The sequence below is a fragment of the Gymnogyps californianus genome, chromosome 5 (assembly GCF_018139145.2).
Source record: "Gymnogyps californianus isolate 813 chromosome 5, ASM1813914v2, whole genome shotgun sequence".
In the NCBI taxonomy this organism is placed as follows: Eukaryota; Metazoa; Chordata; class Aves; order Accipitriformes; family Cathartidae; genus Gymnogyps; species Gymnogyps californianus.
The window spans coordinates 58417071-58435952 of record NC_059475.1 but is presented as its reverse complement, the minus strand read 5'-3'; the positions used below and the strand labels follow the sequence as shown (position 1 = coordinate 58435952).

General features: G+C 39.4%; 1 protein-coding gene and 1 long non-coding RNA gene across 2 annotated transcripts in view; one reads left to right on the top strand and one right to left on the bottom strand.

Annotated features, from left to right (window-relative positions):
* LOC127016928 (uncharacterized) overlaps positions 1-18882 on the bottom strand; it is an 85426-nt gene that overhangs the window by 19125 nt on the left and 47419 nt on the right. The window contains exon 2 of the long non-coding RNA XR_007766530.1: positions 14608-14702. This is a non-coding gene — a long non-coding RNA (uncharacterized LOC127016928). The remainder of the gene's footprint in view (positions 1-14607; positions 14703-18882) is intronic.
* The window catches only part of BEGAIN (brain enriched guanylate kinase associated), a 159535-nt gene continuing 146491 nt past the window's right edge, over positions 5839-18882 (top strand). Inside the window, exon 1 of the mRNA XM_050897760.1 lies at positions 5839-6582. Within this exon, the coding sequence (XP_050753717.1) occupies positions 5839-6582 (744 nt within the window). The remainder of the gene's footprint in view (positions 6583-18882) is intronic.

Genomic DNA, 18882 nt, shown 5'->3' with positions numbered 1-18882 from the left:
TACCACAGCTCTGTCTAGTATACAGCTATAAATTAAATGAACCAGACTTGTGACTGTTGGCAAGAAAGATGGCACAGCAATTTGTTGCATTGTGTTTGGTCACTCTGTAGTTGTAAGACAGATAAATGTTTTCCTCATCGTGGTGGAGAGGTAGATTAATGAGAATCTAGAGGAATTTAGATCCTTTAGATCTTTAGATTTAGATTCAAGGTTGGATGCAGTCACTGTCCACCATGCAGATTCCTGCATAGAAGCACGAGTTTCTTAAATGTCTCTGGTCTGTAAGACACCACAGTACCTTTTCATGTCCTTTTCATGCCCATAAAACCTACCATTTGTTAAGAATCGAGGCTGATTTAATGGTGGCAGTACTGGTCCCATTTTCTGTTTGTCGTTACATGATACAGAGCTACAAACAATTGATGGAGAAAGGAAAAACTTATTTTAAGATTTTTAACTTGTTCCTATTAACAGTCACTCATTAAAATAAAGGAACTGAACTTTCATTCTACTGGTCCTGAAGACAGCTGGATCTTATAGAGTTAGAGCAAATGTCTGCTGGAATTTTCCTTAGGACTGCAAGACTTTCAAGCAGGACCTAGTGAGGTAAAATGACTACAGGCAATGCTGGCTGCGTCTCCTGTCCGTTAGAAATTATTTGTTCTAAGAAGAAAAAAAAAAGATGGTGAAGGTAATATTTAGTGAAATGGAATTTTTGCTGTGTGACACCTAGCATCCTAGAAATAGACATTATTCCATTAATTTGGAAATGTGATACACTTTCTGGAGAATAACTAAATAAAACAATGCTGAGAAGACTTTAAGCCAGCACTGTCTTGCTGAGTGAACTGGGCTAGACAACCTTTTATTAAAAGCAAATTGGTATTTGGCAACCATTACAGAAAAAAAAGAAAAAAGAAGCCATCTGCTAAAAGAAACCCAGAGAGGAACATCCGTATTTATTATTTAAAGGGATAAACTTAATTGTAAAACAGAAAGGTCCCATAAAACACTGCAAAATGAACTGCATTAAGTGCAAAGAGTAGTGGATAAGATGTGATAAAATTCTCATTAAAGGCAGGAGGGAAGAGTATATCTGAACAAGAATGGGCACTGGAAGAGTTGGGATATAGCTATTTTGAGAGTGGACTATACGCTGAAGGACTTACACATCTGTAGGGCAAACTGAGAACTTTGAAATGAATTGCAATTCCTACCAACTCCGGTGGGTTTGACTCTGGTGCTTAGGCAGTATTTCTGAGCAGCTGAAAGGCTGACTGAGATCTAGAAACAAAATTACGTACAGGAAATACACTCCATTATAATGGAAAAACTCACCCTTGGCTGCAACAAGAACAGCACAGAGAACAGTGTAATTATTGATCCAAAATCTTGGAGTCTATTCACTGACTACAAAAGGCTCTGGAACCAACCTTAATTGGAATTAAAATAAACCCAAGTATTGCTTAAAAGAAGATTTACACTTTTTTTCATTAATAACCTAAAATTTTCTTATGAATCTCAAAATGTGGAAAACCTTTAGACTTGTTTGTTTTTTAATGTAGATAATCTGCTGAATATATTATCGTTAATGTATCAAAAGGCATAATTTTAGATATACAAAAACTTTGCACACTTCTTTAGTACTAGAACTGTTGAATGTTGTCTGCTTTGACCAAAAAATGATCATATCTTCCAGAGCTCTACACAAAGAAACTTCCAGTTGTCATAACAACCTACAAGATAGCTTGTATTTGCTTTTGATACTATTAGCAAAAATTAAAATCTCCTGAAGTTTAAAAAGCAGGGATATTATTTAAAAGGGAGGGGAGAATTAATATAATTTTTTTTTTTTTTTAATTCCCACAAAACTCAGCTTTCAATTTTAAATCTTCAGACAGTGGTCTGTAGAGACATTACATTGCATCAAGTCATGTTTGCAGGTAACTCTGTTATGATCCATTTTTATACGAAATATGCAGGTTTCTAATAATGTCTGTGTAAAATGACACTCAGAATATAAATAAGCCTAAATTAACCTTTAGAAAAATCTTCCTATGTTTTCCTAAGTAACAAGTTTACTAGACAAGTCCCTGAATGCTTCAGTCTTGTCAAATGAAATACTGAATCATTATGAAAGTCCCATTTAAGCTGTGATCTTAGCTATGATTCTGTTATAAATATTTCAGATTCAGCAGCCAATTTAGCAGGAAAGGATTAGTATTGCTGTTTATATTCTTATATTAAGACTAAACTAGAATAGAACATCTTAGCCATTGCACTACACAAAATTACAAACTGGATCCACTTGAGTCCCTAGAAATGGTTCACTTATGAATTATCACCAGGTGAGTCTTGATAGTACCTAGAGATGTCACCTTGATCAGGGTCCCATTATGCAAGATGGTGTACCAATGCACAGAAAAAGACAGTCCTTCCCCAATTTTTAAGGACAGTTAATGGTGGCTACAGAAGAAAGCGCAGGTGTTCACCAAAGGTCAACTAACAAGGTAATGTCAGAGCTGCTAACAAAGGACGTCTTATTTACAGTGAAGTCTGTCACTTAGGTCAGACAGTTTTCAATTGATTTGCACAGGCATACTGTATTATTCCAAGAATGGTGCCCACCATTTCTAAAGTAGGGCAAAATTAATGCGTAAGTTTTTCTCTTAAGATTATTTTAATGTTAATATGACAGTTTTAGAAGAACTTAGAAATCAGGCAAACATCCCCTTAGCAGAGGCATGTTGTAGCAAGAAACAACAGAAGAATTTGAGCTCTCTGAAGGTATTTCTCCCAAGAGTACAGCCCAGACTACTGCAGCAATGCATTGCTATTCACAGACATACCTGCTTGCACTGGAACGAGAAATTCTCTTTATCAGCAATGTCTTCAAAGAGATTTAGATATATAAGGCAAAATAATTTTAACAGTTTAAAAAGTCACTTAACATATGGAAAATAAATCATGAACATCAAATCATCATAAAACAGTTCAAAGTCTCAAACATCCAGGTTCTTAAGCATATTTTGGTTTAATATCCAGCTTCTCTATTTGTACATGTGACTAGTGGAAATAATTTCTGTGATTCAGGCAGTCTCTAGAGAATATTTTGGTGAATTTATTTAAAGCAGACCACTGAATAGTTATCGTTACTATAAACTTTGATAACATCTATTCCAATCAAGATTTAGAGGGATTGATGTGAAAAGATCTATATCATTCAAGTAAGAAGACTTATTTGTCATTTTTCACCTGTGGCTTAATTTTTTTTTCTTAATAATTTGATATGTCTATGTCATATGTCTAAAGTCATTAGGCAGAAATCATCTGAAGAAAGAAGCAGCAGTATAAGCAGTATAAAAAACCCGGAAGTGTTATATACCTTACCTAGGTTACCTATAACCTACAACCTGATGTTTTTCCTATTTTTTTTAAAAATTATATTTGACTGCTATATAGATGACATATTTCAGAACAAATGGGCTCATTCCTGACAATAGAAGAGAATTATATGAGCCATTTTTGTTGGCTGTACTACAGACTTCTGTCAGATTCACACCTTAACATTTGCACATACGCAATGGATAGCTGAATTTGTGCTTGTAGTTAACATAGCTTTGTTCATGCACAAATGAGTCCAATCCCTCATGAATAAAAAAGCTCTTCTCCAAATATGTACAAGCCATTACAGATTCTGGCTCAACAATGAGGCTTGCTTTCTTTCTGGAACAGACATATTAATAAAGTCCATTAAAATTGCAGAACTCACTCTTTGCCAAGCTCTAATGGATCCTAGGAGACAAAAGACCTAAGATGCATTATCGTAGACCCTACCTACTTGGGGAATCCTGTTTGCTTCAATGAGTAACCATAAGTTTGCAGAAGTCTGTATTAGGACATACTGAAAAAGCCCCAAATTCTGTCTTTACAAGAAGATAGTAGTGCTGTATTGTTCCCGGACTGCATTGAAAAGGTCATGAAAATCTTTGTTTTGACAATAGAAAGCATTCACCAGCCCTTTAAACTGTCACCATTCACTTTCAAGTGAGAGAGGAATAAATTCATCTAAAACAAGACAGTGTGAACAGGATTTATGCATTTTAAGCCACATTGTCTCTGTGATCAGGGTAATGTTTGTAACATGCAGTGGAATGGCACAGTCCCATAGAAAATATGGAAGCATTTCAGAAAGTAATTCCAGTAAAAGCAATTGATTTCTGATGTGTTAAAAGGATCTTCTTGTCCTCCTGTTATTTGCAAAATTAATGCATTTACTATGTTAATTTGAGAGATTTGCAACACTTCAACAGCTTTTATGAACTGTGGTTTAAATGAGTCCTGGAATTACCAATGTGGAGACAATAAATTCTGTGCAGTGGGCAAACTGACTTGAAATGAGGGACATAAATACAATGTCTGCTTCAAAAGCGCATGGAACTACATTTCAACCCAAGCTGCCACTGACCTGTCAGCTATGTATGACACTTTTAAATGTGCTCTTCACTGACTTTTTTCCCCTTCCTTGCCACCTTCTCCTACTCCTCAGTCCCTTCCAGGGATCCTCCTCATGTCACCCTGCCTCAGTGTTTAAGGAAGGTCACTCAGGTTTCTGCTTGTGATTCGCTTCTCTTTTCTTTCTCCACCTGCTGCATTTCATCAGTCAGAAAGCCATGGTGGTGGCAATGGCAGTGATGTAAGCAGAGTCTGATTCCCGCCAGACAAAAAGGGTTAAATGACTTGCTTTCACTGTTATGCTAAAGTAAGAAGATGTAAAAAAACCCTTTTGAGTTTCTCAGTCAGTTCATTCTCTGGTTGGTTCCTGTGGCAGCACATCATTGGAACACTCCAAACCTTCATGCTGATTATAAAGTCAGACTAAAGCCCTTAACCTCACTTAAACTAGCCTTTATGTTCCCGCATGTACAAAGCAAAAATAGAAATTCCGCACTTCACAGTTCAGACTTGCCTGTCTACAAAGACAGTAAAGACTGAGAAGAGCTTCACATGCAAGGTACTGGAAGAACCCATCACTACTACTCCAGGCTCATTTACAATGCTGAAATATTGCACCTCACTTTGGATTCAAACCTTTAAAGATTATTTTAGAATGAAAATTATGGCAAGAACAAGCAGGTAGAAAGTAAGAATCACTTTTTCTTTTTGCCCTTCTGGGTCTAGCAGATCTATCGCTAAGCTTTCTAATAGAATAGCAAACACTAGTAGCATTAGGACAATAGAGCGTGACCTTCTCTACTATAGGATTTTAAAAAGCCCTGAAACAGAACCACCCCAGACTTTACTTAGCGAGAATTGATCTACATCATGGTAGTTTGGTTTCCAGTTCAACAGACAGGAATATATCATATGCTGCTTTGGATCAATGAAAGCCCATACTCATCCACTAAGCACTCAATACCCTGGAAAATTTGCATGTCCTATAGATTCTCTTCATTAGTATGGCTAATTAAAATTATGAGAATGTGCTATTGATCTAATTATGAAACATATGCATAATTTGGGATGCATGGGACAAAATGTGGTGGCTGCACTGTTATGCCTTTCAAAATCATGCCTGTTGTCTTACAAGATAGAGAAGGATTTATGAGAATGTCACTTTCACTGATGCCAGCTGACATACAGACACAAAAATAAATGGAGTCACTGTCAAAGGGCTCCATTTCCCCTGTTAAGCCAGAGGGTGCTGTGCCTGGAAGACCGGCCAAGCAAGAGAGGGTTGGCAGGGTGACTGAAGAAAGAGCATGCAGTGCATCCACCGCCGCATGTGTACCAGAAGTAGGAACTGATGCGGAGAGGAAACTCTCTGGAGATTTGACAATGAACAGTTACTCAAAACGCTGCAGCTCCAGTGAGGACAGCTTTGAGTTACAGGGTAGCGCAAGGTCAGAAGCTAAAAGCTTTGTTAAAAGCAAAAATAAGGATGAAGGCTATCGACCCCATCGATCAAAGCACTGTCAGAAAGGGGGTGAAAAAACCCACGGACTGGAACACTCTTCTCTATATCCAGCAGAAGTGGGAAACCCAAGCCAAAAGCTCCAGAGACAGAAGAAGACTCACAAGAAAAGCAGTTCCTCTGCATCTGATTTGAGCTTGGTGAGTCAAGGATCATCAAGTTCATTGTCTGTTGTGGAAGAAAAAATAGAAGCTAAACTCAAATTCTCTCAATTTATTAATGAAGTTACTTTCAGAGTGCTTGATCCCATGAGCCTGAGGGCATACCGAGCTGCTAAACTGAAAAATACCTTTCCATCCAGTGTGAGAAGCCTAGATGATTTGCATATTAAGAGAAAGTCTCCTGAAAGCTGGAAAGAGAACATTCTAGATGGGAAAACCCATGAAGAAGTAGACTTAGAGAATCTGAGAAGTGACGACATTGTGGCTGGAGCACGAACACGCAAATTAGAGAAATCCTTGTCCCTGGATACAAGTCCCTCTCTCAGGTCACTTGATAATGGTGCTTCATGCAGAACAAGATCTGGCTTGCCTGTAGAAATTATGATTTCTCAAAGCAAAGAAATGCCAGCCACAAAATCTGCGTCCCTGCCTAGAAGTACAAGCATGGTGAGCTCTCTCTCAAATCACTTCTTTGGGTGGTATGTGACAAGTACTTGTGCCTTAACGTGACTATTTGAGAAGTGTTTCTGTCTTCCTGGGTGGTCTTTTACCACGTACACAAAGTTTTCTCCAGGCTGGAACAAACATAGAGGGTTTATTTTTAGTATCTTAAGAAACCAGCTCGAGGAGTTATGGGAGGGAGGAAAGACAGGATACAACCCCCTAGTCCTTTTAGTTTGATGTCTTAAAGGAAGACTTTACGAGATCAAACAAGAAAGGTATTCCAGCAATGCAATGAAGCATATACGTAACCAGGTCAGCTCGATATGAGCAGCAAAGGTACCCTCAGAAAAGAGTGAAGAGAGTACTGTGACAGACTACTCAGGTAGTCAAGCTCACTAGCTTAGAACTTGCTCAGGTATCTCTACGCTAAACAGGCATGCTCAGTTAGTGTGTTTAAGTGCTAGCAAGAGGTCTGACATCCTGAAAACGTTGCTAAGGCTTGTATGTCTGGAGTTAATACATCTAGATTGATAATTTCTTTCCTGATTTTTCTGAAAAAAAAAAAAAATTAAGAACTGAAAAAGAAAGAAAAAAAGGCTAAAGCTTTCTTCTGTGGTCTGGTAAAAAATATTTATGTTTTTAATTTTTTCTTATGAGATTCTTTGTTTGGTTGAGGAAGAGGTATTTACGCCTATGAAGGAGGGCAAAGGGAAATTGTTGTTCTTTGCTTGCATGGCATTGTCAGAAATCCTGAGCTGCCAAACCTTGAACTGATACATTATGTTATTATGTCTCCAGAGCAGTAGTTGTAATCCTGCTAAAACAATAAAGGTCCAGGAACTGTTGCTTAAGACTATACACACGTACACAGATGTTGCTAAAATGGGAGCTGCTATAGCTGCATTATTCTTTAAAATGTCTATTCAAATGTAAAAACAAAGAAACAAAAGGTTGTCTGTTTTCACAGAGGACTGTAGCAAGTGGGAGAACATCCCAGTCTTAAGAATTTCATGCAATCTTCAGCAATGCAAGCTTAGGATTTTATAGGATGTCCTTGGATGTTTTAATTATCACCTATCAAAGATGGCTGGAGGGAGAAAAGAAGAGGCGAAAGATAATGAAATACAGAGAGAATTTGCACACTGTGTTATGTCACAGCTCCACAATGGGAGCTGTCCTGCAAAGGGGGCCGGAGGCTCCAGCCTGAGCCCATGACAGGATATGCTTTTTTCACATTTCAATTAGCCATCTGTCAGAGCATCTTTTCCAGTGGACTTGCTCATACTGTACAGATTGGAATGTCCAACCGATCGAGTACTAACTGACTAAACACTCCCGAGTGCTCTGTAATTCCACTCAGTTAATGTAGGCATCAGTCTACTTCAATTTAAGCATCAGCCTGCTCTAAATCTAGTAGTTTAAATTAAACGCAGTAGTTACCAAGCATTTTACCTCAACAAACAATGCCTCAGACTGCAGAGCTCAATATGAGAAAAGAAAGAAGTGGCAGGGCAAAAAACAAAAGCAAAACACGTTCAGCCACATCTACAGATTCATGTCTCCTACATGCAAAAACTTTGACTTCAATGCAATTTCTTTAGTGCAAGTCCTCACCTGAAGCATGCCTACTAAGAAGCAAAAGGATAACTGTACAGACAGTCTTGGGTGACATTATTGTAAAGATATTTTAAAAGTACTTGGTTACGTAATGTTAATTTGAATACACATATAGAACATTGCCTAAAACTGTTTCATGTTTTAGTTGCCAAGTTATTATTCATATGTAGAAGATACTCTTTGAGAGAAAGAAATGGATCCGGTTACATTGACTTAAATATAAAAACAGGATAGCAGAGCTATAACAACACACATCCTGAAGAGCATAAAGAACATGCTTGAAATTTTGAGGTTAAGCAAGTTGCACCTAGTAAAAAAGATGTGACTTAGGAGAGGAATGCTGTGACATTGCCTCCTGTTTGTTATGTTTTCTGAAGAGCCCTGAGGTGTTCACAACCGTGTCTGCACTACATTTGATGTGTCTATATTGGATCCAGAGCCACTAAAGTGATTTTCAACTTTCAGACTTCTGAGAACTGGTCAAAATGTTCAGGGACATCTCTGCAGCAAGTATTTATCGGTTTGCAAACAGCTGTCACTGAAATGAAATCTTACAAAGAAACCATCTTCACTGTAGATCTATGCAGAGGAATTTCCAGACAGCTAGCAGGATCAAAAAGGATGCTCCATTTAGTGACTGAAGTTAAAGGGAATTCCAACAGGTAGAAAGCAATTACAAAATACGATGGACATGACATTGCTATGATCTAAATATTTTAGCAACCTGGCCACCAGGATGAAATTATTTCTCATTTCTATGTATTGATCTAAATTTGGAGTCACTGGATAAATAAGCAGGAAAGCAAAATGATTTAACTAGATGAAAGCAAGCCGCTGAATCCACACCAATGTAGAGCAGGGTGCCCAACTCAAGACTACATCATACTTCCAGGCTGAAATGAAATGACCAGTTCAGTAGGCTGAAAAATGCAGGAATAGTCTGAAAAGGGTTGTACACAATGGAAAGTTTCTCAGAACTGGGAAGACATGCTTGTCAGAGTCTATCAAAGGACAGATCAACACAGAGAGAAATGTGGATGGGTCCAAACAATACGTGTGTTCCTCAGATTCAGGGTATGTTTCAAAGAAACCCAGGCATGAGAGAAGACTGGTCTGTGTCTTTTAATACACATTTTATCTTAAATACATTTGTTCCAAGTAACCAATGCCTTCAGGAAAGCTTTGGATACCACTGCTATTGTTCCAGGAGGAAACTATGAGTAAAAATTAATTCTTAAATAATCATACAGGAGACTGACTTCAGACCTGAGTAAGTCTGCAGCATCTTAGATTTTAATCAACCTGAATATTACATTTCAGTTAACTTTAGTCATACATGAATGAGGATCAACTTTCCAACAAGATCTCGTCTTTACGTATCTACTTTTGCCTGCATAAGGGACCATGTAACACAATATTAGACACTGATTTTTCTCGATCACAGGAAAGCAGTCCTGTTTTGTTCTTAGAATAGTTGTATCTTTCCATCTTATGAGAAACTATCAGTAGGACACATTCTGCGTGCAAAAGGTCTTAGAAGCACTTAATTATTGACCTCATCATTGCAACTATATGCATACGTATCCTAAAGAATTGTGCACTTGTCACCTAAGGCCATGACATTATCTCATGACACAAAATAAGAAAGGTCAAGCCTGATCAATACAAATGACTTACCAAGCTGCAATATCTCCTCTGAGTTGCTAGAAATATAATTTTCCAATTTGGTGCAGAGAATGTCTTAAAAAACAAGCTAGGGTAGGGATAATGGCACTTCTACAAAACATTTTGGAAGTTAGGACTTCAGATGCTATAAAATATGCCTGAATTGGGCATATTTGAATTAATATTACAATAATTATTGTAAAAAAGAAATATGACCAGTGTAGACATTTATATAGGATATCAAGAAGATTCAAATCCTGATGATGTATATATCTAATCCAGGTAGGCTGTTTAATTCTTAAGGAACCCCATAGGTAGCCTACTGAAGTAAAGTGTCACAGACGTTAACAAAAACAAGGAAAGTGATACTAATTTCTGCTCTTTCTGCTATCTGTTATGCATGAGGATTCCTGCTGGTCATTACAGGTTCTCTTGCAAGAAGAATGCTTTAGCATGGGGATGGCTCTCTGAAGGTGCAGCGGCATCTTTAGTAATTATAGCCTCACACACCTGAACTTCCCAGGCATGAAGGAACCTGAGGTAGAGTAAGACTGTCCTGCAAAGGCTTTGACTGAATGCCATAGCAGTAGAAAATACAACTAATCTTCCATTTCTAAAGAAACTCAGTTTCTAGGGCACCTGAGTTCTAACAGAATCTCACTGAAAGAGCAGACAAGATGGTGATCTTTGTTGCTCTAGGCCAAAGCTCTTTTATACAAGAAGGCTTTCAGTCCTCTTTCAGCCCTTCCAGCCTGCTACTATGCTGTAAAAAAGGCAATTGCTTTGTTCTTGGATGAATACTAAATCTTTCATTTCCATTTACAGTACAGTGATGTTTACAGGTAAGATTTGGGTTCAAATACATTATAATGGAAAGTATCTATTATTTCACTGACTCGTGCATGCAATATGCTAAAAGAGAAATAGTAAGAGGTGGCACCAGAAGCGCAGAGAGATGAAGTGATTTGCCCAGGTCAGTGATCAAGCCAGCAGCAGAACACAGGCCTGAAAAGCCTTCCAATGTCCTATTTTCTGGTCTGTTCCTGCTCTTTCAGGCAGGCAGGACAATGTAGAACTACCCTCAATAGCAGAAATAATGAAGCTCTGATCCACAGCTCTGGTAACTCAAGGTTACCAGAGGAAGGTAAGAAAGAGAACTATATCAGATGTTTCGGTTCTTTAGCACATGACATGCACATGACAGATCATATCATTAAGGCCTCATATGAGTCTCATATGGCAATGGAAAATGCCACATGGCCACCTTTCCTGGCATCCTGGCCTCTCTCTTGCCATGTATCCCACATGATACTGCTTAGACGTTTGCTCCCCTCTGCCTTGCAAATTGGAGGTGACCATCAGGCTGTCAGTAGTCTAAAAATTTTTTGTCAAAATAGATATTAAAATGCATGGCTTAGTTCCTTTACCAAAAACTTGATTGAGAGAAGATATTGGTCACTTCTTTTCATCGTTGAGAGACATCAGACAAATACAGCAATTTTCAGACTTAATAGCTTTAAACTCATTATCATATGAAGTGAGCGTAGCCACTGAGCTGCTAGCAATATAAACCATAACAACTTCACTCTGTTATTTTTTCTTCATCTGCAGATCCCTGAAAACAGTCTCTGTGTCTGGTAACACTCTATAACAATCACAGGTCAAAACAATTGAATTTGGGTGTGGAAAGCTGAGTACCACATGTTTAGTCAATTGGGGCTGCAGTTCCCCGGTACTTCCAAGTATTCCTATTGCATCATTATAACCTCTTTCCTTCTGATACCAACACTGACTGTTTTTCTAATTCTATACACCACTATTATGAAATTGTCACTCTGGGTGCAGTAGTAATGAGTAGTATTGCAAATGTATGCAGATGTGTACACTTGGAGCTTCCAGGGTAGGTAAATTAGCTTCATAACACCTCATAGGTGTTAGGCAGCCAAATACTCTAAGCTATAAAATCTGATGGCCAAAAGAAATGGTACTGCTTTCTGACCTCACTCCATCTGAAATCAGAGATAAACCTCATTTTCCACTGATCAAGCTATCTTAAATATCTCCTCAATCTCTGAGAGTATTTAGCCATGTTAGGTTTGAAGCACGTAATAGTATTAGTCGTACCAGCAGCAGCCAAGCTCGGGCAAGATGGAGCTTAGCAAAGACTAACAGTCCAAGTATTTACCCAGCTTCATCAGTTAAATATAGAGTGCTGAATCCTCTCCTTCATTTTGTTTGTGACATTTGTGGTACAGTCACAAGATATGGGAAGCCAAGGCCATGTGCAATTGCATCTATAGTTAACTTAACACCTCTTGTCCCAATAATGTGGCATTGACGCCTTTTTCCACTGCTAAGAGGAGTGCAGCAGCCATGTACTGTAGGAGAGATCAGCATAATGTTTTTAGAGCAGCAGATGTGACATCGTTTTACAAGCAACAGTATGAGCAGATGGTGTTTAGAGAGTTCTCCTTGCCTGCTCTAAAACACCTCCGTTGGGTCACTAATGGATCCTTCGTCTAGTCGAACAGAGTGCATAAAGCTACAATGTTCCCAAGATGACACATATGGTCATTTACAGCTTCTCAGCTCATCAAATACAAATTAGATCAAAATCTTCGTTACAGAGCATAGACACCTATAAGCCAGTACTCAAAAGAGTAAGCTATTTATTCAAGACAGTATAAAATAAAGACAGTCTGAGCTGCTTGACAATAAAAATAATGTTTTTTCAATGACATTAAGTATCCCACCATAAAGCCTGCAATTTTTGAAGTTAGGGTTTGTACTTGGGTTGTCCTCCCTCCCTATCCCACCCCCACCCCCACCCCATTTTTAGAGAAGAAGGGGTGCAGCAAGGGAGTCAGGAGGGAGATATTTGGATAAAGGAACAGATGTTATAATAACGGTGAATTTCCGCACAGGATTCAGGGCTCCAACCAGAGCACAAAACCATTTTCCAGCCAAATCTACTATTTGCCTTCAGAGGGGCAGCTAGTCAGCCAGAGAAAAATGCTGAGTGCATGCAGTTCACATTGATTTCGATATCTCTTGGCACCAGCCAGAGGAAAGCAACATTGGCAGTCAAAAATGTTTAGTGTTCCTTTTCCAGTGATTTTTGTTAACATGACTTTTCCCCTTCCTTTGAGTTTGAAAATCACTTCTGAATTGCGCTCTCTATCTTTGGCTGCCTTTAGAAAGAAATGGTACTTTCAGAGTAATGGAAGCTACAACAGGCTTATAACAAGTACCATCAGCAGAGATGCCTGAAAACTGCGGAGCCAGACAAAGGAAGGCAAAAGAGCAAGAGGTAGAAAAGACCAATAGATCTTCCTTCTCTGGCCCAGGTTTGGTCTAAAAACCTTTCTGTGTAATTTATGACAAAAGATTTTAAAGGTGTTTCAACCCATTTTTCATTTCTTCCTTCAGCCAGCAGCCTGTGTTTGTCATGTTTATGAAACAGGTTTTTTTGCCCTGCCGTAGCATGGCTTTCGTGTATCATAGAAGCAGAAGACCTCAGCATGCAGTGACTCTCTCCCACAGACATATGCAATAATTAACACAACCATTTTGTCTGGTCAACATAGCGAAAATCTCTGATTTCTACCAAGAGAAGATTCAAGTGCAAGGCACTGCCCAGAGCCAGACGTTGCTCTGATATATTTTTCACTTGTGACTGATATTTTTGCCCCACTTATTCTAAGGTTTTCTGCTCTATTAAAATTCTGCCCACTGACGTACTGCATACAATTAATAGAAACATAGATGTAACCTTGTTCCCCTCCCCACCATGCTCTAATGTCTAACCTGAGTAAAATAAAAGTTCACTTCTTAATATGAACCTAGCACAGCATGCATTTTGGGGACAGAAAAGAAGGAATCAGTATTACGTTACTCTGCCAAAGCTGTACTCGAAATACTCTGTTTTCTCTGTAGGCTTGGTGCTCCGTGGGTTTTAGTCTCACATCAGAAACTGTAGCATTAAAACTTTGAGACAGACAAATTTCAAGAGCAGAAACTTTTATGAGTTACAGAATGGGTTGGAGGATTTTATACTAAATGTGGGCCTCAGAAATGAAGCCTACCTGCCCCAGCACCATGACTTATGTCTCAGAATATCAGGAACTGCCGACTTTGACCTCAGGTCCGATAAGGAGAAGCAGGACCCCATTTGGGAAGCTGTTTTATATTTATAAAATACGTATTTTTTCATAAAGCTCTAAAAAATGGCATTTTCACAGATTAGCTCAGACATTTGTTTCAATGACTTCCTCTTTGCAAAGGGGCTTAAATTTGACCTTCTCAGATGAAACTCTTCAGTGCCAGGAGTTTTAGATGACAGGAAAACACATCTTGTGGATAAGAAAGAAGTGGCAGACATTATAAATCTTGGCTTTAAAACAGTCTCCCATGATATTCTCATAAGCAAGCCAGGAAAATATGGGGGAAAATATTAAAAGGTAGATGCAAAACTGATTGGAAAATCTTATTGAGAGGGTAGTTCATAATATTCAATTGTGACTGGGGTCTCAGGGGGACCAATACTATTTGGTATTAGCAAGCAGATGCATTTGCTTTGAGATACCATTGCTGTCTGTCTACAGACAGAAGATAAAACATGCAATTCTGCTCCTTTGTCTGATTTGGAAACTACAGTAGCACATTTATACCCCTGTGTAATACTCTTGAGAGAATGCCTGTGAAGTTTCCAAAACACTGACTTCCCAAGAATAAGCAGGCACTTACCGCATTTAAAGGAAGCTTTCCAATTTTTGAAAATCAGCCTTGGTGGAAAAGCCTTCAAGTCTTTTTTTCTGTGTTGTAGAAAACTTATTCAGTACCTAGAATGGACAGACGTTGTTTAAACATCCCACTTTGTCTTCCATCCCTCAAATCACCACTGTATCTACAACTAAATTTATTTCCTTTTTCACTGCCAAAAGGATATTCCAGAACTTGTTCAGAGCTTAATGTTGAAAAAACTCAAGTGAGCTGGATACAATAGCACTGGAGTACCTATTGCTGAACAGCTAGCTCATAGACTGTAGTCTGTAAAGCCTTCTGTTCTGACACTGTTGGCCAACAGCTCTCAATTTCTGACAGTAAATTCAATACCTGCAAAGATAAACGAAAATTATTCAAATGCATATCTGTATCTGTCAAGTTTATGAGCTGTTTGCATTAATATTTGATGTTAGTTGGGCAAGAACGATCAGTGATATGGCAGTCTCTGCCTCCTGCTCCCTGCTTGGATAGCGAGAGCATTTGAAACAAAAGAGAATGAGGAATAAATACTAGGCCTGTTCGTACAGCAACACTTTCTCTCTTGAAAATAAAGAGACATTTCCCCCAAAGAATAGCTATTCCCTAGATAACTGTAGTAACACAAACCTGCTGTGTGAACACGGTTAAAATGAGCAGCTATTGAGGATTCGAAAACTGGTTCACAACCACTTATTTCTACAGCAGCCAGCCAGACCTTCGCACTGCTTGCTATGCTGCACTGTGCTGTGAGCTCACAGAAAGTACCAGATGCGTCCTATTTCTGGAAACTCAGAGCTGAATCATAGTCTTGCAACAAGAAAACCGGGACTGCCTGTAAGCCAGCAGGATGAAACAAAACAGCAACTGCCGCTGATGAACAGTCAAGGACGGGAGGGCACTGGTAGGCCTTAATGGTCCTGACTGCCTGAGGTGTCCCCCACCCTGTCCACAGCCCAGGAGCCCATGTCAGCCCCCCGGGGCCGTCAGTCCCTGCCCCAGCGATGCCACAACAGGGCCAGTCTCAGCCTTCCGCAGCCCTGCCCTGCCTGGCCATGGGCCCCATCAAGCCAGGTCTACCTGCAGGCCCACAGCCCAGCCCCACCCTGTCCCCAGGGAGGTGCCCAATGCCTGGGGCTGGGGCTGTCCCCAGTGCCCCCCAGCTGCCCTGCTGCTGCCTGGGGCGGTGGGACAGGCCTGGACTGCCAGGCCCTGCCCGGATGGACCCCAGGGGAGCCCCGTGGGTGCTGGGCCCCAGGGAGTCCCCGGCCCCACAATGGGGCACGCAAACACAAGGTGGATGGAGGCAGTGCTGTGCTAGACACTCGCCTCCTGCCACTCCAGCAGAGCCGATCCCTGAACAGCAGTAGAAGATAAAATATTGCCCAGTACACGAGAGATTATCGCAAGGAGGAAACAGAATCACCATATTGCAAACCATACAAAGCCAGAGTTACTCAGTCATCATAACGAATTTACATGGAGTAACAAATTGGTAACAAAAAACTACTAATATTGTCTGCATGGGTGCCCATATTAAGCAGTACAATGCAGAAAAGACCCTTCATTTGCCTTGGATATGCCCGTCTTCTCCACTTTTCAGCATTTTGAGGTTTCCTCTTGCTTCCTTTTTAGATGTTGTAGTAAACCAAAATGGATGCTAAACCAGTCAGCAGTCACATGAGGGAAGTGTACAGTCCATTACAATCAATGCAGTTAATTAAAAATACAATTAAAACAGAAACAGTAATGAGAATTGGAACACAATAAATAATTAAAACAAAATTAGTTTGGCTCTTTTGTTGAGCCACTCAGTCCCCAGTTAAAAGTAAATGGCTTTTTACTTCATTGACAGCTACAACTGTAGACCTTATGCAGCTCTACGTTCTCCTTCCAGTGTTAGGGTGTAAGTGCATAAGCCCCCCTTTCCCACCTTCCCCTTGCTCTACCTGCCTTCTGCAACCAGTCTGCCGTTCAACTCCCAGTGCTGCAAAACTGGGAGCTGGACTGAGGAGTTGCAAATACAGAGCAGGAAGGAAGCATATGGTGGTAGAAAATAACAAAAAGCCTGCTAATTATTCCAACAAAATATGAAACATTCCCCTACAGCAGGAGGGAAGCTGTTGGCAAATTATTATTTATCTGTTTATGTTGGAAATAGGCAAGAGCAGAAAGAAGTAAGACTGTTCCCCTCACAAGCTACTGGCAGCTTTTTTGTACCTTGCTCATAACCATTTTGGAGTGTACAAGCTAACATTGCAGGAAGCAACCTGGGAAGGAAAGAGGCTTTGTTCTTCAGAAACCAGGCCTTCAGAAGAAATGCTGGGTACTGACATAGCTAACTGCTTCATTTCTGAGCTCAGGTCTGCAGGAATCGTTTTTACAGGTTATTGTGTCTCTGTCTGATATTACCACAGCAGTGTTACAGCTCTACAAATCATGTATTGACAGCCGTGGTCGGTTTTCTGCTTTTCGTGTATTCATTCACATCTTAAGTGTTCCTTCCTTCCTTGAAGGAAATACATCTCTCCCCCATGTTGGGAAATGTTAGTGACGAAGAGCAGGATGCTGAGAAGAAAGTTTCAGCTTTCGCTTTCTCATTGCATAACCTCTCCAGTTCTTTGAGAAGGAAGAAACAAATGAACCCTTCTGGCTCAGTCACTATTTAGTAATACAATAATTAGCTAAACATCATGACAACTAGGGATTAAGTATTTTCCACTCTTACTGGACTTCTATCATCGGAAGAAAAAAACAGGTAGCTCTTCTAGTAACTCAGTTATTTTAGTACCACAGATCGATAGTTTGATTCTTGCTTTTCTCAAAACTATGAAGCCTAAAAGCTATAATAAATATTAGCATGTATCCTCTAAGCTATAATGGAATTTTATGAAGGTGTATGTGCACTGCTGTAATACGTCAGGAAGAACTAGCTAACAAATGTCTTTTAAATCCTTACTTTCTGTTGAACAGCAATTGTTAACACCACAGCTGCTCCAGTGCTGATTGTCATTTTGTGTACTGACAATTCTTTTCCAGATAAGCATTGCTGCAAAATGTAGGTAAAATTGGACATAGATTTATAGGGTTTACCACTACATACGAGACCCTTCTCTTAAATCTGGACAATAATGGAAGCTCCCAAGACAGATGAAAGCTTTCCTGAAATGGTCAAAGCAAGAGAGGGCATAATACTGGCTTTTCTTACAATTGCCTCTACTGCTTTATTGTGTAACTTTGAGTAAAGGCCGATCTTGGCACTGCCTCAGTTTCCCCAGCTGTAAAATAAGAACAACTCTTAAAGTAATCACTTTTGTGTAGTGTTTCAAGATCCTCTCATAAAATGGATGTGTTGCAAAAACTTACCTTAGAAAATTGAAGGAATTCACTCATAGAGTGATCAATTAATTCCCTTATTTGCATAGTTTGAGGAGTCCTTATGCTAATGTATACCTGAAATTTGTCCTATACCTCTATAGTGCTTACCAAATACAAAACCAAAGTACTTGATCTATGCTGCCTAGGAGTGTTTCTGTTCTTGCTATTCGTAAATGTTTATACCTTGCTTGGTTTTTTGTTAAAAACTTCTAAGATGTAGCCTGTCACTGAAAACATGATATCTTTTCCTGAACTACAGAATAGAAAATTAAATTATGATGAGTGCTAGAATATTGTATAATCTTTATATCTGAGAGGAAATAACTTTAAGAACACTGTGTGCAGTCTGGTCAGCAAGGTAAAGGTATAGTGCTGCAAGATGCTTATAGGTGAAGGTATTATTTTAGTTTGGTGGGAGCATGGGATAAACTTTCTTGAGGCACTGAGGGACAACTGAGGCTTGTGCTTACTGTCATAATACCTCAAGACATTGGCAACTGTTTATGTCACTCCTCAGTTTCCTAAAATTATTTAAAGTGAGCAGCCCTTTTTCAGTGGGCGCTTTTGCATGAGCGTCACTCCCAGGTCCTTCTTTCAGCAAATAAGTTAGACACACATTCGCCAAAAGCATTACCTTTTTCCACAAACATCTGTACACCGTTCTTTTTTTACCAGAGCAGACAAGTTGACACTGAATTGTGCCACTAACACCTTTTTGTGATTTCACACCTGATATAGCTTATGAACCTCCTAGTCATAACAGAATTTTACAAAAGCATGGGTATGTCCCTCTAGGATGACAGGAATAAAAAACTAGGGAATGACTAGCTTCTAGTTTGCTTCAGTTTGTTGAAAGGAAAATTTCTGTACGGCAGTAAATGG